Consider the following 21,888-nt stretch of genomic DNA (forward strand, 5'->3'; position numbering starts at 1 on the left):
CGTGGTGCCGCGACGCGGCCGTGACGTCGTTACGGCAGCGCCTCTCGGGCTGCACCCGGCCATGCTCTACAGGATCGGTAGGATTGTACCCCCCTCCCCGCATCGCACGCCGGCCACTGTCGCTCGAGGGCCTGCCACCGCAACCTGCTGGACGAGCAGTTGTTGGGTGTGGTAGTTCTCACTCCCCTTCGCAGGGTTATACTGCGGTGGGAGCGTAGTGATCTCGCTGGCCTCACGCGGTCTTAGCTGACAGTTTCATAAGGAATGAGCCGTAGTGGCTCGCTTCCGCTCGCATAGTTTACAAATGTCACTCTCATACACCTCCGGACACACATGTCTGGCCAGCACTGGAGTTAATATAGAGTCAGTCTGGGACTGTCTGTATAACACTGCCAACGCTCGGGTAAGCCCTGGATGCGGGGGTGGCACGGTCCTTCTGTTGAGTCTGTACCACTGTAGCACCTCACGATAGGTGGTCAAGAAGTCCTTGTTGCCTTGGAGAGGCTGCCACTCCGAGACGCCAGCACCACTAGCCGCCGCGCGGTGGACCAGTCCTGGCGCGGCGACATGGGCCGTCTCGTTGTGGTTGGCGTTGCCCCGGCGGGACACACTGAAACCCATGTGTGCCGGAAACCACTTCACGAACACTGCACTGTCACGCACTCCTACCGCACGGAGGACACGCGGCGCGAAATAGCACACCTTCTTCTGGGAGTAGTTTAGCATTGCTGCCTTCGAGTCACTGAGCACCGTGGTGCACCGAGGATCCACGATGGCCAGGGCAATGGCCATATCCTCTGCGTGCAGGGCCCTGGTGACCGGACGTCGTCTGTTGTAGCTGCCACTACTGCAGCTGCAAAGGTGGTGTGTTTACTCTGGTGTTCGGCCGCATAGACGCAGACCGCGCTGGTGTCCTGTGCATGGAGGTCCACCAGAGCTCTCGCTCTAGAAATTCGGCGATCGTGGTTGTGCTCGGGATCCATGTTTCTGGGTAGAGGACAGACGATAAGATGGTGGCGTATGCCTCCCTGGATTTGTTCTTGAGACGCGTGCAGGCCGCCTCGGGGGAGGAGACCCACTCGGTGGAGGATGTGCCAGCCCGTCCGTGTTCTAGATAGTCGCTCAAGCTGAGTGGTGCGCTGGGCCTCGGTGATCTCGTTTAAGGTGTTATGGACTCCCAGAGCGAGCAACTTCTTAGTGCTAGTGCTCTGGAGAAGTCCCAGCGCTGTCTTATAGGTCTTGCAGATAATGGCGTCCATATTTTCCCGTTCGCAACGTCGCCAGTTATGGAAGGCGGCCACGTACGCCATGTGGCTGATGGCAAACGATTCGACGAGACGAGTGAGACTGGATTCTTTCATGCCTGGATGCCGCGTGGAGATGTGGCGGATGAGGTGGACCGCTGCAGCGCCCTTCGTGGCTGTTTTGTTAACCGTGGAACCGTTGGTCCGATTCCGCTCGATTAAGAGACCCAGAACCCGTATTTGGGCGACTTCGGGGATCGCCTGGCCCCCTGCCGTGCGTACAGTAATGGGAGTTGGTGTTTGCCCCTTGCGTGTGCCTGTTGGGGGGAGAATGAGTAGTTCTGATTTGGATGGCGAACATATGAGGCCCGTGCCATCGAGCTGGTCTTCGATGACTGCTACTTGGAGAGTATCTTCGGTGTGTCCGTCGCTTCCTCCCTTGACCCATAGTGTGAAGTCGTCGGCATAGATGGTGTGCTGAACATCCGGCATCTGACTGAGGCGGTTGGCAACTCTGATCATGACCAGGTTGAAGAGCACCGGCGATATCACTGATCCCTGGGGGGTACCTTTGCTACCCAGTTGCTTCTCGGGTAACTCGAGCTCTCCTGCGCACAGCTGCGTGTAACGACCCGTAAGAAAGTCCCGCATGTAGTCATACATTCGTCGTCCCATGTTTAGGTGGGAGTCTTGCGCTAGGATCGCAGAATGCCGCACTCTGTCGAAGGCACTTTGGATGTCGAGGCCCTGCACCGCCTTCTTGTCCCGGGTATTGATCACGTCGTCGATGATCTCCTGTTTAAGGAGGAGTATGGCATCTTGCGTGCTTAGGTGGCCCCGAAGCCCTATAAGAGATTTGGGGTAGAGTTCGGTGTCTTCGAGGTAGCGCTGCCATCGATTTAGCAGGACATGTTCTAAGACCTTGCCCATGCACGCGGGGAGCGAAATCGGCCGGAGGTGGTCGATGCCAGGAGGTTTACCCGGCTTCGAAATTACGACCGACCTGGCCGTCTTCCACTGTCTCGGGAGGCGACCCGTGTGCCAGCACTTGTTGTAGTTACGCGTTAATGCGGCAACAGCCTGTTCGTTGAGCTTCTTAAGGGCCTTGTTTGTCACCCGGTCAGGACCCTCCGCCTATTTGCAGTTGAGTGCTGGCAGGGCTGCCCGCACTTCGCAGACTTCAATATCCCGATCGAGGGCGTCATTGGCCGCGCCTCCGTATACCGGGTGCTGGCCAGTGGGGGAATCGGAGAGATACCTGTCCTCGAGGCACCTGCACACCTCAGATTCGCCCCGCTCCGTGATGGCTTTGTGAAGGATACGAGCGAGGGTGTTCTGCTGATAGCCCTTCGTCTTGGACTCATCGAGCAGGTGCCGGAGCAGCCGCCATGTCCTTACTTTGTGGAGTTGGCCATCGGCCTCGTTGCATACCTCGTGCCACTGTTGTGCGATGAGCGCTTTGCAGTGCTCTTGGATCTGTTGCTTGAGGGTGGCAACTTTCTTCCGGAGGCGCCTGTAAGTGCGTTGCTTCCTCCAGCGCGTTTGTATGGAGCGCGTGGCCTCGAGCAAGTGGGCGAGGCGGCTGTCCATTCGGCCAATGCTTTCGTCAGTCTCGACCATTTGGGTCGCCTCGGCCGTGGATTGCATGACGGCTGCCGTCCACGCCTCGATGTCTTCGATTTCCGCACTTTGCTCAGGTAGACACCGCCGGAACTTGTTCCAGTTCGTGAGCTTGTGTATGCGGGTGTTATGTGCACCCTTGGGATCCAGGAGTGGAACGCGCACTTCGAAAACATAGTGGTCGCTCCCGAGTTCCTCGCCCGTGTTCTGCCATCGCGTTCCCGGGTTGGCAGCTGCCGTCCTAATGAAGGTAAGATCCGTGGTGGTATCGTGGGTGACTCATGTACCAATACGCGTGGGGTACGCCGAATCCGTGAGTAGCTGCAGCATGGCTTCAATTGCGTCTTCCAGCAGGTTGCGGCCCTTGACGGTCGTTTTCGTTTAACCCCAGTCTTGCTGCAGTACGTTGAAGTCGCCCCCGATCAGAAGTGTGCTTCCGGTGGCCAACTGGTTCGCTCGGTGCAGGAGAGCCCGAAAGCCTTGTTTGCGATGGGTCGGATTGCTGTACACCGTGGCGAGGAAGATGCGTTCTTTCTGTTTCTTGTCAACAATCACCTCCAGCGACAGTGCTCAATCGCACTGTTCTTGATGAGGCTATGTTCCACCAAAGTAAGGGCTCTGCGGACGAAGATGCACACTCCCCGGCCGGCCCCTGTGGATGTCACACGTGCGCTGGGTGGGCATGCGTGCACCCGATATCCAGAGAGCTGCGGCGGGGACTCACTGAGCGTTTCTTGTAGAATAATAACATCGGGCTTGCGATTGATATGTCGGAGGTATTGCTGCAGTTTGGCTTTCTTACCCGCATATCCGTTGCAGTTCCATTGCCATACCAATAAGTCTCGTTCTGGTGGGCTCATTGCGGAAAGTGTCTGGGCGTTGGCTGCTGATTAACCGGCGGGAACTGCTGGGGGTCCCCGCATAAGCGAAGGTGCGACATTAGCAATTGCAGTTGAGTTTGCGTCTGCATCATCATGGTCTGCATGTTGCCACACGTTTGCTCTAACTTCGCGCTGCGCTCGTTGAAGGCATGAAGGCGTCAGTGCGTTCCTCCAAGTTCTCAAGCCGCACTAGCAGCTTCCGCTCCTTGGCGGCCTCGAGTGGCCTGCGCTTAGGGGTCGGCTCCGCTTCCCGCTGCTGAATTCGTGGGTCCTGTTCTGGTCGTGCTTCCGCTGTGGCTACCTCTGCAGGTGGCTGGTTGCCTGTTGGTGATGGCTGCCGTTCGGAGGGCGCTTGCTATTGTAGGGCGAGGAGGCGGTCCAACTTCGTGTTAATATCCGTGTTTATGCGTTCAAGTTCGGTGATCTTCTGGCGCAGTTGTGCGTTTTCGTTCTGGAGAGCCTTCATCGCGGTTTCCGTCGCTGGGGATGGCCGTAGAGGCGTCTTGGGTGTTATCAGGGCGTCGGCCCAGGCGACTCGCTCACGGGTTACCGACGGCTGTCGAGCGCGACTCATGTTGCGCCTACTGTTAAATCGGCGTCTGCTATAGCCGCGCGTTTGCGATCTTTCTCGTGTGCCTTCGGGCGGCTCGGAGCGCAGTGACGGGAAATCGAGAGCTGCGTTGCGTTCCGGGAAGCGTTGGCTGCCTAGGGCATCCATCTTGCGGCTCCATTGCTGACGCTTGACAACATAGGGCACGTTGAACTTGTTTGTGCACTCGCGAGCTCCGGTCACGTGACGGCCGCCGCACAGCTTGCATTTAGGCGTGCAATGGTGGTCGTGGTCCGCGTTAGGGTTAGCCTCGACACATGCAATGCATACGCGGGTGTCAGGGAAGGGGCACACATCACTTCTACGGCTGACTTTGCCAAATTGTCTGCATACATCGAAGTGCTTCCTGTATAGGCCGCACCACAGGAGAATCGGGCCGTATTTCACATAGTTGGGAACCTTGGGCCCCTCAAACAAGATGATTACCACTGTTGTATTGCCGATTCTGTGCGCTTGTAATGCCGGAGGATTCGCCTCCGGCATTACAATGTTGCCTCCGGCATTCAGGGTTGCCTCCGGCATTGACGATGTTGGCGTTGACCTCCACGGGGGAGTCCTCGACCGCGATTCCTCTAATCACGCCTTTCACGGTGTCTTCGTGTGCCGCTTGGTACGCGCTGACGTCGCAGTTCCTGCCTTCTATGAAGAGGCCTTGCATACTGACATATAGCCCCGCTCGGCGGGGGTCGGGGTGCTCACCACGATTTTATTTTGGGCCACGTTGGTGCAGATTGTATCCGCGTTTGCTTCTTGTTACGGAATTCTTCTTGCCGCTGCGACAAAAGCGGACATGATACTCGTCGCCTCGGTTTTCGCTATGTTTAGGCCTCCACGTGGCCGTACTATTACCTTGATATCGTCCTTTTGCAGTATCAGTGGCATGCGTGCTGCCTTCGTAGCCGCTGCCGTGGCTCTCCTGGCGTAACGAGCTCGCTCTCGCTCTCTCGACGTATGTTCAGTCGCTGGGGACTCACCAGCTTTCGAAGCGTCGGCGGCGTCGGCGTGCTTGGCGCGCTTGCCCACCGTCGTCCAACCCGCCGTGTCTCTTGGAATGATGTCGCTGCCTTCAACTCCGATGCTCGTTCGGCCGTGGTGGCTGCCGAGCTGCAGATCCGGGCTCTTTTCTTCCACTTGGTCGCCTCTGGTATCAATCAGTGCCGGGGATGGTGCCGCGCACTATAATGTCAACGAAACTGTAATAATTAGCAATTAACGCTGCGATAATTGACATACCAGTGGGAGCCGACGTGAAGCGCGTCCGCCAGGATTTCGTTTCGACACCAATCAGACACACCTCCTGCATCGTATGTTAGTCTCGCCTTCTGTTCGGGTAAATCTGGCGTAAATCTGCCGCTTGGGTTGATGCTTTGCAATGTTATATTCGGCAGCGCTTCAGCGATGGTATTTCCAGATTACGCCACTGACGTCTTGTCCGTTGTTGGCTTCCTGAAGGCGTCCTTATTGAAGTGCGTCTTTGAAGCGTTGAAAGCCTGTTGCACTACTGGAGGGTGTACAGTTCGATCCGCGACGGAGTACTGCCTTGCTGATGGGAAGAGTGCTCGTTGAAGTTACCAACGCTTCCCATTGATGTTTGGGATCCGGAGGCATCGGCTTGACAATTTTTCGCTTTCATTACCTCCGTGGTGCTGTGCACTGCACTTTGCGTAAAATATTATACAATTCCAGAGGCGTTAGCTGACTGCTCGTCTGCTGTGTGTCCCTCCCGCAGTTTAGCACCAATTGGCCCGCTCGTTGGCCCAGACTGGAAGGGGCGCAGCCGTGGATCACAGGTCGCTAGCATTCTTTCTTGACTAAAGGGAATATTTCTGGCGACTGGTGCTCCCAGGATGCGTTCCAAAGGTGGGTGTAGCAAGATCATCGGCTAAAGAAGTTCGGCCCACATCTCGATGGAAAGGTCATTGTGTTGAAGAGCTTCGAGCCCTCTACTTTCCGTGGCAACACTTGCGGCCAACTCACCGTAGATTCTGACTACTTCAGCGTTACTAGGAAAGAGTCGGTCATGAATCGCAAGGAGTTTGTCGATGTCCTTTTCGTCGTCGAGCATGCTGCGAGCATCATTAAGGTGTCTCAGCTGTCGCGTTCAGTCTCGTCAAAATAGTCATCTTGAGGTGCTCCATCGTTGTGGCATTCCTCCCTTCATCCGTGTGGTCAGGGCACTGCATTCCAGATGAATCTTCTTTCATCACTTCTGCCCCACCATTCGTGGGTAGAGAGGAGATACGTTTCCTCACACGATTTAGGTACGAAATCTGAACAACGGGACGGCCACACAGAAGACAGAGCATAAAGGCCACCATTCTAAATATCTACTATTTTCTAAGGCTTCGTTATCTTTTTCTGCGTCTTTCTTTCCCTTCAAACCGCTACCACCACTACACCCGTCACTTCTACCAGATCTCACGTAGCCAAGAAACACGCAGCTTCTCGGAGATATAAAGCTTATTGCAGCCAACTTGTGCTCCGCTAAGAAGTCAAAGCTTACACAAGCGGCGACAAAGCAGTCAACTAAATGACATGCGTAGGTGAGCGTTGCGAAAACACATGCTGGAGTGTCAGCGCTGCAAACAATATTCTTTTGGCGGGATAGTTTCTCGAACCTTTGAATTACGTCGAGAGCACTGGAGATCAAAGAAGATTATTCTAGTCTAGTGACCTAAAAGCGAAACACTCTCCTGTCAAATAATGAGCCGTGTGGCAAACAAAACAAAAAAAAACGGTACACAAATTTCGCTTTAACCCCAAATAACACAGGTGAGTTTAGGTGGTAAAACACAACACACCAAGCCAAGGGACAGAATACATTGTTCGGGTCAATATCTTCTCTTAGTGACATCCGAAGAGACGACTAAATATTTATTTGACTAGAGTTAGTGCTGCTGTTAGTTCCTCAGTCCGGGATGCTCTGACCCTAAAAGATGCATTTCCACCTGCACATGTCACATAAATATTTGCAGTTTGCAGTTTGTATACTATGAAGCTTTACCGTATAACAAGCTGCGGTACCAGAATTTTACGGATGCTTTCCTAAAACAGCCATAAACAAATCAATGAGAAATTTAGAGTTTCAGAAAATTGGTGTTATCAATGCTGCATGCTATATCTGCTTCGCTATTCATTCTGCTGGGGCCGTTTTTTTAGATGCGGAGCATCGCTTCCTTGGGGGGATGTCACTTGTCCGTGCCACGTCCGCAGCGCCTCTGATGATGATTGTGGCAGGATGTCCCTAGGGATTAGCCAACCAAAAAATCGATCACAAGATAGCTTCGCGTTCAAACACCGTCGTCATCTTCCCGTAGGGGAACCGCTGAAGAAGAAGAAGACAAAGCTGCGAAAAGGAGGGCGTGTGCATTGTTCTCAGTCGGTGCACCAACGTCCATAATAATTACCTCACCAACGCTTACATGCCAAGGATCTCTTGCTCGGGGGCACCTTAACTACGCCGGGTGGCGGGCGACCCTGCGTGGTCCTCCCCGCTACCTCCGCCGGACCTTCTCAATACAGTTTACTTCTCTCTCTCTCTCTCGGGGGCACGTCACTTGTCCGCGCCCCGTCCACACCGCCTCTATGATGATTGTGGCCGGATGCCCCTAAAGATTGGCCAACCAAAGAATCCATCACGAGATAGTTTCGAGTTCAACCACCGTCGTCATCTTCCCGTAGGGGAACCGCTGAAGAAGAAGAGGGAGAAGAAGGCAAAGCTGCGAAGAGGCGGGCGTGTACGTTTCTAATTCATCACGAGATAGCTTCACGTTCAACCACCATCGTCATCTTCCCGTCTGGGAACCGCTGAAGAAGAAGAAGGAGAAGAAGACAAAGCTGTGAAGGGGAGGGTGTGTACGTTCCTCTCAGCCGGTGCACCAACGTCCACAACCTTTATCTCACCAACGTTGAAGGAGACCACCGATTCTACCACGGACATGACAACATCGACAAGAACATGATATACGAGTTTCGGCGCCTCAAGAACCACTGCCTACTCACTGTCACACAACTGTGCTTGCATGCCTTTGCCACCGGTGTGGACCCCGACGTGGAATTCCCTCTTGTGCTACTAAACACCAGATCACTCAGCATAACGGCAACACAATGGAACCACAGGGAACCCCCATGTGCTTCGCATCCTCATCAGGGTTCCCCACGGGAAGATGGTGTAATTTTTTATTAAATTCACTGTGATTCTTGGTGAAAGATACGACCAGACACGCTTACTCTTCTAAAACCGTGCCGTCTCTGACTGACAGATTTGTAGAGCTGTGTGCGAAAATTCTGCGGCGAAAAATTTTTTTACTGTTGGCAGACCTGCAATTTTTGTTGTGACAGAAGCAATGAAGTTTTGAAAACTGCTCTGTATTTCATTTGGTGTTCACTTTTCGCCTCATTTGAACTTTCCTGTTTTTGCCCTATTCCTTGAACAGAATCTTGATTGGAGTTGGCAGCTCGCAAGGATCCAAATTCCACGATTTCACCTCCTACAGAAATAGCAAACATGCGGTCACATTCAGAGTCCAGCTGGGGTTCTTCGGCGACGTCAGCCTAACCAGCGAGAAAGAAGAGCAAACATTAGCCTTGAACTTCGACACAGATGAGCCCGTCTGGCTACTTGTCGAGAACATCCAGATTTTGAACTTGGAAATTGTGAGTACATATTCATTTTGTATTTTCTGACATCGCTCGTAAGGCGTACTTTACTCTGATGTAAAAGTGTATGACAATTATAGATTAATACACCAAAAAAATTGCCCTTACAGAGTGCTCTACGTACAACGTACCGTTCGATTATAACTCACAAAAATAAAAACTAAGGTTATTCAATTATTATGAAAATTCTCCTTGAAATTCATTCTACGAGATCTACATGCCTAACACATCTCTTCTTACTTTGAATGGCAGCCAGAATGAAAACTCTACGAATGTATTTATCCAAAATCCTGCAGGAAACAGCAATAGGATAGAGACGCTAATGATGATGGTATATACAGGAATATTTTTTTCAGGTGACTGCATTAGCTTCCTTTACCACACGATAGGACTGTACAAGAAAGCCGTTCAGGTGTTCACTTTCGAGAGTATGTGGACAATATACAGAGCACACTAAGCTTGTTCCAGCTTAAGCACTTGCTGTAATTGTGAGAACCACCAGTGAAACGACGGGCATAAAAAATACGTCCCTCACTGGCACAATGCCACCATGCAGTCATATACTGGTTTTAACTAATTTATTGATAAAGTTGTTTTCAACATGCGTTCCCCAAATCTGTCTATATTTAGAAATGGCGTATATTGTGCATTTATTGTGAAGGGTCTTCAACCTATATTACCATAGAAGGAGCTGAATAGTTCTGTGAGGTGTAATTTGGGTGGATACAGATTTGACGCGGCATATTTACACCTTCGCATGCCAAGATTTTGCTCCAGAGAGCATCGTTTACGTCTGGCTTCATCCTTATTTTGTGATATCAGTATTTTGTACTTGCCTATATTATTTGTAAAAGCATTTTTTTTCAATAAATATTTTGTATAAATCCGAGTCGCGCATAGTAGTCTGGTGCAATTTTTCAGGTAGATATTCACTTTTCTGAGGGGAGTGACTGTGCAAGTAAAAAACCGTTTGTGCAACATTCGACTACTTCAAAAGCTATAAAACTAAAATATTCCAACATATGAACAGATGCTTATAAAACTAATAGTCATAATTCTTCTCTGTTGTTGGAGAGAATAACTTTAATTAAAACCATCGATGTTAGCCGTGCCATAGCTCTGGCTTGCTACGCTAGATGAGAGAAGAAGAACAAAAAGAAAACATAAAAAAGAAAACATTGCGTTTGCACATTATTATAAATTTACACTCTATAAAAATTTACTGTCTCTGCAATTTCAAAAAGCCAAGAAGTGCAGGCGCCCCAAACAATAAACGGAGCATGGCTTCTTGAAATTATAAAAATTGATATTTTATGTGGCTTTCCTCATAACTAGAATATGCGCGGGCCAAATTTATTATAGAATGACTTTCTTGAAATGTCACTTAGCCGTTGCTGGCTAGGAAAAAGGTGGAGAAATCCTCCCACAATCTCCAACCCGTGCTCCGTTTACCTTTTAAGGCACCTGTACATGCAGCCCCAAATCTTGCGATGTCTTTACCGTAAGAACGAAATGAACCGCAAGTGGAATAAAAAAGTTCTTGAAATACCTAAAGAAAAACTCGTTATTAAGGGGCAATAATTGTCGTCAGCAGTCGGCGAAAATATTTTTACGTTAGAAATTCAACGCGTAGGCCTTGCGCAGTATTGCTAAAGCCTTAAACTATTTATATTTACGTACGGACCCAGATATACTACCCAGTTGTGGTCGGGAAGGACAGTATAAGTACGGCTGTACAAGTAATCAGTGATTTCTTAAAAGCACACATTACCCGATGTCCACTTCCGCTCCTTTTCGTATAGTTGAGGTCAGAGCTTAAAACTACTGAACAGATATTGTTAAGCGTTAAACATCAGGGCATCTGTTCCACGAATGCTCTGAAACTATTATTGATAATAAAGATCTATCTCTAACAGCCCATTCCTAGGGTTGTATAGGGAACCTTTATCAGAAAGTATGATCACTGGTCACGATATACGAAAGGAATGGGGAGGGAGGCTAAGAAAAAAAAAGGCTGGTCGTTCTCAGTTGGAGGAATAACGGGGCGAGTTTTTGGAACCTGCAGTTGATGTGCCAGTTCGTATTGATCGCAATATGAGGAGTTCGCATAGGTTTTTCAGTTTGTCGGGCGCAAAATCCGCTCAAGAAACCTGTGCTCGACCTCTGTTAATCATAATTAAAAGCAATTTCCGATAAATAGTTCTGCATCCGTAGTTTATGGATCGGTGTGTTGCTGGTGAATTTAACGGCACGGTGGCTGGGAAAGGCTGGTCACAGCCAAGCTTTGTGTATGAGGTCTGAGGGAGCGGTGGTATGGCAGTAAGGACATCGGGGAGGAGGGGAAGGTGTGGTGTATACCACTTGCGGATTCTTTTGCATGTGTAGGCTGTATTTGCAATATGTTTGTAATGAAGATTTCACCTGAGCGGGAAAAGGTGGTAGGTGGTGGAGGTAACCACCTCGAAACGCGTTATTCTTTTTACGCGCTAACGCGGTAGCGTTTGTAACAGAAAACCTATTAGATATACTGAAGCGATGAGAATATATTGAGGGATCTTCAATAGTGGAAATTATATGAAATCTAGACTGCCGAAATTATAGGTTGGCCAAAAAGAAACACTATAATTTATAAAATTCCTTTATCTGGATTACGTGCACAAATTCGTAATAGATGCTTATCACGTACTCCTATTCACACCTTCAGGAGTCTAATATAACAAAGAAGCAGTCATTGTGAGCTTACACAGTATGACAATAATGTATTCATAAACATACATTTTCTGGGCACAGCAGTTTATCCAGGTGTATATATCATGGTACATCTTTTTAGTCTTTTAAAGGTGTGATTTAAGAAGTTCTGCTCGTCTTTTTAAATGCTTGTGAGTTGGACGTATCTACATTTGATGTTGCGAACATGAATGGCCAAGCATTTTCACAAAATACTGCTTCTATATAGAAAGTAAAGACAGTTGTTGAACCATATGTAAAAATAGCTACTGCGCTTCTTACTTAGAACGTCCATATACTGGTTACTTAGAGCAAACTCATGTGCGAAATTTGGACTGGAATAAACATACTACCCCAATTTGAACTTGTCTCTGAAAGGGTAAGTGAGAAGGTTAATTTAAGAAAACACCATGACCTCCTTCAACCGGTCCTGGAGAACTGTGCGACCTTTCCTGTTTCCCCCAAAACATTTTCCTGGCAGTTGTCTCCGCAGGGAGACAACTGCCAGGAAGCTTTGTCGAAAGCATTGCCGTATCCGCATGACGAATGTTTGATGCACGGCAAACAGCCCGCACCTGTGATATCACTGTTGGAAGCCGGCGAACGTTTTTTGGTGTTGCCCCAACCGGGCTATCCGGCTACCTCAATTCACGCACACCGGCTTTCGCCCGTGTTTTTGTGAATGACAGGCTTCTCACCCGACAATCTCGGGCCCAGAGGCAACCCCAGTCGCTGGTCAGGTTTGCAATCCCAGCCCTCTACCCATCGTCCGGCTTCGCGACCACGGGGACTCAGTGACGAGGTGATCTGCAGGTCTTCGTTGTTAGGAACGTAGAGGGGGCAACTGCAAAAAACAAGATTTAATACACCAAAACCACCGAACAGTTCTCAGCACCCGAGATGGGTGTCGTTATTACGGCGAAAAACAACAACATTGCTGCAGTTACGAGTGCCGACACCTGTATCCCTTTCGACGCACACGAGGAAACTTCATTCGTAAACACCAGTGCCTGTTTTTTGATGGTAAGAAAGCGGTTCCATAACCTGCTAAGGAGAGCCCAAATTTCGAATGGCTGTTCGCCACAATATACACCGAATGCCAAGAGTGCGCCAGAGTTTGCATCGTTTGTGGTGATTTCGTCACGACCTGCTTATCTCTGCCACAGTTTTGTGAGACGCAATCCTGAGCAGAAAATTTCTCCGGGCTAACATATCATGGCATGGATGTCACGACTACAACACCATTGACGCGGGGAAAGAGGCGTATTTACATTACACTACAGACAAAACACCACCAATAACAACCAGCATTCCAACATCGTCATCTTCCACTTCCACTTGCACTTCACGTTTTTCTCCTCTGGGGAATAAAGTTTCAACAACCTCCCCCGCGATGACAAAAAACAGATAAGAGGAAAGAGCCGTATTTACATAACACTACAGCAAAACACGTCGAATAACAACCAGCGTTCCTCATCGTCCTCTTCCAGTTACATTTGCACCGGAGCACCGCCGAAGACGCAGCAAAACGGCCTCTTCGGACAAGCTTCTGCAGCGGAAATGCTGCTAAGCGCGGTATCTTTGATTCGAGTTTGGAACGTCAGCCTTGCGCAGCCGCAGAGCAGGGAGGAGAAACCAAAGACTACCCCCGATGACCAACCTAAAATGAGTGAACAGCCAAACGACGGTGCCCATGAGCACCAGCAGTGTAAGCAAATGCCGCGCGTTGCAAGCTGACGAATGATCATGGCGGCGGCACGGAACAATAACAGAAATGATTTCTGATGCTCTGGACGTTTATCTAGAGACACTCCCTGCGCCTGCATTGAACTAATATTGAGGAAAGTCGAACAATATTTGTGTAAACTCCAGAAGGCCTGACTGCTGCGCTTATCACCGAGCCTATTTATCACTACTGCTTCTTATATTTTCGCTGCAACTCATGGCTTAAGATGACCGTTTGTTTTTCGAAATCGGATTTACCTGCTCATGAGCGACAGTGCGCAGATGAGTGGGATATGCGATCTTCCTTTGGGGAATTGAAATGTTCTGCCAATGCACGTTTCGAAACCGACTTGTTTACCCAACTTAAGCACGACAACATGTTAAGTGTATTTTGTAAACAATACACGTTCAAAATGGGACGTAAAGGAGAGCCATTTCTTAGATATGCCTTATTCTGCGTCTAGCCTTCTTGTTTCAACAAAAACACTTTCTCTACATAGTATGTTTGGGGCCCTGATTGCTTCCCCTTACGTGAACACTACCTTCCTTCCGCTTTGAGTGGTCCTGTGAAGGTAAGGACCATCGCGTACTTACTTTTTGTAGCGTGAGCTACACTGGCCGAGGTTGAGCAGTTTCGCGTGGCTCCTAGAGAGCCGTGCTGCGCATGCGCGAGGAACACTGACGTAACACGACGCACAGAATGTTCCTCGCGGCCCGGCGTCTCTCACACACACCACGCGCTCAGCGTCTTCACCGACCTCCGTTGCGCACGTGGCGGCCCGGTCCACTTTTTGATCATGGGAGGGGTGGCTGAGTGTGGAACCGATAGATCATCCGTCGCAGCAACACCGGCGTGCGCCTGTGGAGCTGGAGTAAGCTTAACTCCGGGGCGATCGGTGACGTTGCGCCGGAGCCGCTTGATAAATATACATCTGTCACATAATGCATATACAACGTGCGTGTCATTGAAGGAGCAGTAGTATAATAATCAACCTAATCCTAGACAAGAAGGAACGCTAAGAATAACCAGCTGAACCTTAGCTCACGCTACGTATATTCTGGCATAGCCAACCTAAGCTAGTGCTCAGTTTTTGCTCTACCTCATACTGTCAGCCATGCTTCTTGCATGATTTGATCTTTTTATGGGCTCTTTGCGCTCTGAGGCCAAACAACTAGTTTTAAATCTTGCGCCCAAGCTATTCAAATCTTTACTACTGTCTCATGGCATAAAAAAAGTACTTTAAAAAGAAATTGACTAATCCTGGGGCAAATTAACCTTGCCGTGAACTTGACATGGCACACACAGTCCAGTCAGGCAACAAAAAAGAAGTGCACCATGCTTAATTAAGTTCACACAAACCTCCACACTACCAAAAGGTAGCATTCCATTATGGGGTCCGGCGAGCCATCTCAGCACCAAATAAATGAGGTTAAGTATGTATACTTGTATACCCAAGGAAGCTTGGCCCACAATCAGGCAGATCAAAAAAATGCTTGGTAGGAATGCCTTAAAGTATGTTCTATGTTGGGCGGGAATTGTGTACAAAATACTGTTGTAACTACTTATACTGCTTCTGTTGGCGATACTGTTTATGTTGGCTAGATGAGGCGGTGTCTCAACTTATGCTTTTAAGAGACCATTTTAAATTCCTAACTAAACTCTAGAAACCCATTTCTCTGCGCACTGTCCTTCACGCGCTTTTGCGCGCCTTCTAAGAAAACGTACTTTTTTAAAAACACAATATTAAGCTCCAACAAGATTTAAGTAACGGAAGCAGTAAGAAAAAAGGGTTTGGTGAAGAATGCCCCAGTCAGGCCGCAAACTTTTGACACAGAAAGAGTTTGCCTGCCTGTATTTTTAGCGTGGTTCTTTCTGTGCTTTGAGTTTGGGACTTTATGGGGATAAGTTCGTGCACGTGCATATTGATCATTTTCGTTTAAAGGTATATGTTGCCTTTCCTTAATCTCAGTCAATAGAGCGCGGCTGTTCTGTTTGTTTAATTCCTCTTATGTCTATGAAACCCGTACTGCTGCGCCAAAATTTGAAATCGCATACTCAGCCGACACTGTCAGCCTTCTCGAAAGCTGGTTTCGGCTTACGTTCGTGATCACCCTCCGAAACGCTGCACGTCGTCCGCAAGAGGTCGTTGGTCCCCCAATGAGTAAAGCCCACGGCTATCTCGTTTTCCTACCTTGCAAAAGCGCACCTGATAGAGCTTTGCGCCTTGCCCCTTCGGAAAGGGTACAGTGTCACGTGTGGAAACCCCAACGAAGCCGAGACAACGCTAATGCGGTATCGCCTTGTCGGCCGCAGCTATGTGTGTTCGCTTGTAGGTATGTATAGTTGAATTTTTCTATGGTCCAAAGATCTATGCTTGCCGGTTATTAACTTTGGTTCTTTTTGTCTTTTCTAGCACTCAACCCTCGAAAACAAATGATCATCACGCAAACAACGAATAATTTAATTGCTGAAACATCGTTTGCAATTTACTGGCAATGCGGCTGTGGCTGTCTACTTCCGGTCCAACTTCATAGATTGAACACGAAAATATCTACGATGCAGTCTTACAGTCTAAAGTCAGAGAGTCAAAAGGGTGTCGTCGCTGCAATGACTCGGTTCGACGCCACCAAGACTCCCTTTTACACTCCACCCCTCTCTTTGAAACAAAGGGAATCAGAAACTCATCGGCCCTGCAATGGGAGTAACGTGTGAACATCAATCGTAGCATATATTTATCATTTATTATAAGTTTGACAGTGCTAGTTATTTTTGTTGCTATGCCATTGCAACATCTTGTGGCGCTGATATAGACATATACAAAATGAGGGGAAATACCTGTGCGTCTCATGGCGTTGTACAAAATTTGATTACAGCTATGCAAACAATAAAAATCTATTGCCCCTTTTTAGAAGAAAGGTGGCTGAAGAGCGAAGTTTTACACGATACAATTCAAAGTGCCCAATCCCGTCAGCCGAAAACACAATCCACGACAGCGCTGAGCTAAGCGGATGTGGTTATGATTTTTAGTACGTAATTCGGACAGCCGAATGTGCTGATTCGCTTCGCTAAGGGTTGATGTGGATTTGCACTTTGGCTGATTGGATTGTGGATTTTGCCTTTACATCAAAAATACGTTCATTTTCTTCTTCTTCCTCTTTTTTTTTTTCTTCTTCCCCATCATTTCCCATCATTTAGTGCCCTCTCACTGTATAAAGTTGCCTCTCCTGCTTTGGTTTCATCGTCATCATCATTTGAACTCCCGTTTTCAAAGTTGGCTTTCCTGGAGAGCGTTTATGATTATCATGACCACTGGCCTCCGATTGTGTAAAGTTAGCTTTACTGCAGTGCCTTCTGCCGTAACAGCGCCATCAGTGAGGCATAGAGAGCTTCGTCTTAATAACTTTCGTGGATATGTCATATTACAAAGCAGTCGTCACTAATACATAGCATGGCAGTCATGGCCAAAGTATTTTTTGCTGAAAATAGTCGAAACTATGGGCGAATAGCAGTGCTAAATCGCGCAGACGAGCATATTGTAGGAATACTTCTGTCGTCGTAGGTTTTTGAAATAACCCAAAACAAGCACTTCGTTGGTCGGTTTGTTCGGTGTTTATTATCACTTCTCGTTGGAGCCAATTCGAGCAGTCGCCGGAGCGATGCTCGTCCGGGGGCCCCTCCTACTCGTTCTCGTTGCTTTCTCTCGCTTTGGTGGTCACCAACAGCCGGGCCCCTCCCTCACATCCCGGAATTCTGCAAGCGGCCCCGTCCCTCCAGTCGTGGTGTCCCGTTGCGGCCAGAGTCGCGCCTTAATTGCTTTTCCTTTTTTGCGTCCGGTCGTTCTGTCGCCCCTATGTTCTCTCTGTTCACGACATGGCGGAAGGTCCGCGCTCAGTTCTAACACCCCCCCCCCTCCGGATTGAGACGGGGCTCAATCTACGCTATGTCATTTTCAAAAAGAACAGGAGCTGAACCGGTCGCCTTAGTGTTTTTCCCTGCGACACCTTGACCTCGCAAGAGCGGATTTGTCCGTATCGGCCGGAAAACACTGCTGTCACGATGCCAGTCTTCCACAGCAGCCGCGGGCGGTCCTCTCGTATTAAAGGGACCCCGAAAAGCTTTGTGAAGGTGACAATCAAATGCATTCAGGTGGTAGAACACATAACGGGGGATTTTTTAGCCAAATGTGAGCCCCATACGTCGTACGGATAATTTGTAAACAATTTTTGAAGTTCGCCTTCCTCAGCCGATGAGCGCGACGGCGCAGCGAGCCGACCGCGGCTGACGCAACGGCGAAGGCGCCCCCTGATTCGCCCAATCGCCGGCGAGGTCGGCCGCCGGCGGCGTCACTGCCATTGGTTTCAAGCTGCTCTTCCTCCCTGCGTAATCCCGAAGCAAAGGCGGCTAAGGCGGGCCCGCAGCGATTGACGCGTGCCTAGGCGCAGGAATGTAGCTAGTGCAGAACAGAAGTCGAGCGTCGCGATGTCACATGGCTATTCCCAGTGTTTCCAGCTGCTTTGAAGGAAGCAGAGAGGGAGGAGGAGTCGATCGGCAAGTGGGGAGAGGTGCATTTAATTGCTTCTGGCGCAGCTAATACTGAATGTAGATCAATAATTCCAACGGTATTGCATCGCTATATTGGTGCTACGCGACAATACAGGCCTTTTGTAACTTTTACAGAAGGCTTTTCTGGGTCCCTTTAACACCACGTCGCCGAACCCAGGGACCCCTCCTTTCGTTTTCTTCGAGGCTTATGCCGAACTAAGCTGCCCCAAGTACTCTTTTTGCCACACATTCCAGAACAGATGCAGGATCTTCTTTCGTTTCTGCCAGAGCATTCGGAGCTATGTCGCAAAGCTTTCCACGAATTTTTCCTCGTTCAGTGGCAGTGTGGTTAGGCGTCTTCCGGCCAAGAAGCTAGCTGGTGTGAGCGGGGCACCATCGCTAAAGTCGTCGTAAGTGGAAGTGAGGTGCCTGGAATTTATGACTGCTTCGACCTAGGTGAGCACCGTTGACAGCTCGACAAAGCCAAGGGTCTGCCGGCCGATGGTCTTCGTTACGGCCAATTTGACGCTTCGAACCATTCTCTCATAGATCACCCTCCCCCCCACGGCGCTCGTTCAGCAAAAAACTTCCAACCAATGCCAGAGTTGCAGAAGTATCTCTGTGAATCGAGGTGCCGCAGGGCCTTCCAAAGAATGCCCATGTCTCAAGAGGCACGTTTGAAAATCAAAGCATTTTCCGAGTAAGCTACCCAACAAAATCCCCTGCGGGACACAAAGCGACGAAAGGCATAAATCAAAGTTCTGATGCTAATGTCCGTAACGAGTTCTAAATGTTTACCTGTGCACGCGTCACTGCACAGGTCAACAGCAATATGCACACTTTCACGGTCTTGTCCTTTTCCTTCACAAAAAGGGGGCTGGCAAAGTCACTGCCGACAACCTCAAAGGGCTCTGCTTGAGCGGTCCGTTCGGGGGGTAGGATTCCGGTTTCTGCCTCGATGGGGCAAGCACTGTACCGCCGACACACAACACAAGACCGCCCCACACTTTTCACGAGTTGGCGTCCACACACAATCCAGTATCGTTCACGCAGCTGCACGAGTGTGTCTCTGGCACCCACGTTTAGGAGTTGCAAATGTTCTCGATTTAGCAGGACTGTGTATCGGTGCTCCTTGGGCATCACGATGGGGCGGCCCTCATCCTTCGTCTTGTGCGCAGAGCAGAGTCGGCCGCGTATTCTGAGAACTCCCTTTTCGTCTGTAAACATGTTAAAGTCCTTCAACGGTAATTCGTGTGAAAGCTTCATACACTCTGTCGTACGGCGTATTTCGTCCGAAAAGGCCGTTTGTGGAGCTTTCTTCAGCCAATACTCTTTGGCTCGTTCAATCTCGGCTGCTGTCAATGGACCAGACATGTTTTACTTGCTTCGCAGGTTATGTGGAAAGCGCATAACCCAACCTGTCCCACGATTCACCTTTGTCGCCGAACTTAAACTCGTCAACTGCAGGAGATCGGGTTGTTCTTCGCAAGTCGTTGTCAGTACATGTACTTCCATCTTCGTTTCCAACTCTTCAGGCGTGAAACTAGACTGACGGTCCTCGGATGGCCATACTTCCTCCAGTTGTCTTATCTATGATGGAGCGGGCCACAACATGTCGCTCAATTTTAGGCTAGCCGCGGTCATGCCTCTCTTCGTGAGAACGGAGGGATTACTTTTGCCTGGGCAATGCCGCCACTGTGCGACGTCCGTGTTTTGTTGAATCTCTGCGACCCGGCTCTTTACAAACTCCTTCCACCTCGTCGCGTCACCTCGGATCCAGTGAGAGTGATCATCAAGTCCGTCCACAAGTGGACGCTGTCGATATGAAGCTTGAGGCTTGACCAAACAAATTGGCAAAGTCGAGATGCCGTCAAGGCTCCCATTAGCTCCAACCTTGCCAATGTGATGGGCTTCACTGGTGCAAAACGGCATTCGGCCATGATCAGGGTGAAGGTTCGTTCTCTTGTGCTGCTGTCTGTGCACAGGTATGCAGCCGCACAGTACGCCTATTGGAAGCGACGTCAAGAACCATCTTACCACGGCTTCCAGAAGCCGCAAGGAGCTACACCTACGAAAATCAACATTGTGCCATCCAGAAGGTCCTGCGGGCGCTCGCAAGGCATGAGACCTGCGTGTCAGCAATGACGAGGGCAGGTCTCGGATGAGTAGCCACCAGGACAACGCTGAGGCCCGCATCGCGGCGTGTAAAAACGTCGTTATGCCGGCTTAAACAAAGTTTATTCAATCCAATCAATCCAATCTGGCTAGCGTCACAAAACACGTGTAGTGTGCGGTGCACAGAGTTCCGTCAAATATTTCCATCGTACGTCAGGGGAATGCTCATTTCACTGATGAAAGGTAGCTCCTGGCACCACTTCTTCCATTCGTTCAGTAGGTGGTCTGTTAAGGGGTCATCCCAGGCGATGTTTGCTTTTCAAATTTCCTAAAAGAGTGTTTTTGCCCTTACTGTGAAAGTTTACAGGAAGCCAAGTTGGTCGTACAGAACCGCGCTTGTCTGTAGAACGAAGCGGTTCGTGTTTCTTTGCTCCGCAGAAAATTCGATGACCGGATCTGGAGCATAGGTTAGTAGGCCTGCGTTAGGTAACCATGTAAAGCCAAGAACCTTTGGCAGGTTGTCGTGTAGACCAAGACGTACTTCGGTGAGCCTGTTCTGCGCGAAAAGTTCTCTCATTTGACTGCTGTTAGACCCCCACCCGAGCAGGCGCATCGATGCTGCAGCGAAAATGCGGTTAGCCTCGCCGTACACCCTCACCGCTTCCTCTTCCCTAGAGGCACCGCACAGCACGTCATCGACATAGATGCAGTTTTTTAGAATCTTCGCTGTTTTTTGGGTATTGCTGCTCTATTTTTTCAATGTGGCACTGCAGCGTTGCCGCAAAAATGAAAGGGCTTGACTTTGTCCTGAACGGCACTCGAGTCATCCTAAATGCAGCGATTTCTGGCAAGGGCTTGCCATTTTTGGGCTTACGAATAAACCACAAAAACTTCAGCGCATCGCGGTCTTCAGGGGCGACACTTATATGCAGAAACGCCCTTTCCGCAACAGCGACGAGTGCGATTGGGTGACTTCGGAAATTTAGTAGCAGACACAGGAAGTCTGGATTTAAATTTGGCCCACTGGCTAAGTTATCGTTCAGCGAGTTTGCGTCTGTACTGTGCGATGACGCATGGAACACGATTCTGAGCTTGGTTGTCGTGCTGTTGTCTCGGAGAACAGGATGGTGCGGCATGTAATAGGTACGCTGATTGCCGTCGTGTGGATCAGTGGGCGCTTCCACTGCTACGCCATCGTAAAATCAGTCGCCGAATCTCGGTGTCGTACCTTTCCATGAGTTCTGGAGCCCTGTTGAGCCTTTTTTTCTGGGAACGAAGTGGTTTCTCTGCTACCGCGCTGTTGTCCGCCAGCTCTACGTCATCCTTCCACGGAACCTTCACCTGGTAGCAGCCATTAACTGTCTCAAGGTTGTTCTTCGATTCGTCTTTAACCTGACAGTTCGACGGGTATTGTGTTGTTTCCGACATACCGACGCCCTCTAGCTCCCAAAACTGCTGAAAAATGGCGCTGTTTCTTGGTCGGCAACTGTCGTACGTAGGACGATCGCGTGGGCACAATTTACCAGCTGACAAGTCGACGAACTCTGACCCTGAACTGCCCAACCAAATCTTGTCTCCACTGCCACGAGTTTGTTTTGCAGCTTTTTTACAGAGACGCTACTTTACTCCCCATAATATTCACAGCCAAGAACAATTCCGGTGCTCGCGTTCGTTAGTGCAGTTGTGTCGTCACCCATTGGACAGCGAAGCTCTTCTAGCGACTTCCGAATTTCGTCGTCAGGGAAGGGAATTTGTTGCTCGCAC

The 21,888-nt window shown here is 49.6% G+C and overlaps 1 protein-coding gene across 2 annotated transcripts in view; it reads left to right on the forward strand.

Annotated features, from left to right (window-relative positions):
• Positions 1-21,888, forward strand: part of LOC144146106 (uncharacterized) — a 593,048-nt gene that overhangs the window by 83,581 nt on the left and 487,579 nt on the right. For both annotated transcript variants that reach the window (XM_077678048.1, XM_077678053.1), the window contains exon 3: positions 8,792-9,011. In XM_077678048.1, coding sequence (XP_077534174.1) covers positions 8,792-9,011 — 220 coding nt within the window. The remainder of the gene's footprint in view (positions 1-8,791; positions 9,012-21,888) is intronic.

Source organism: Haemaphysalis longicornis, unplaced genomic scaffold, assembly GCF_048455015.1.
Source record: "Haemaphysalis longicornis isolate Haplotype H1 unplaced genomic scaffold, Haemaphysalis longicornis Haplotype H1 scaffold_7, whole genome shotgun sequence".
Taxonomy (NCBI): domain Eukaryota; kingdom Metazoa; phylum Arthropoda; class Arachnida; order Ixodida; family Ixodidae; genus Haemaphysalis; species Haemaphysalis longicornis.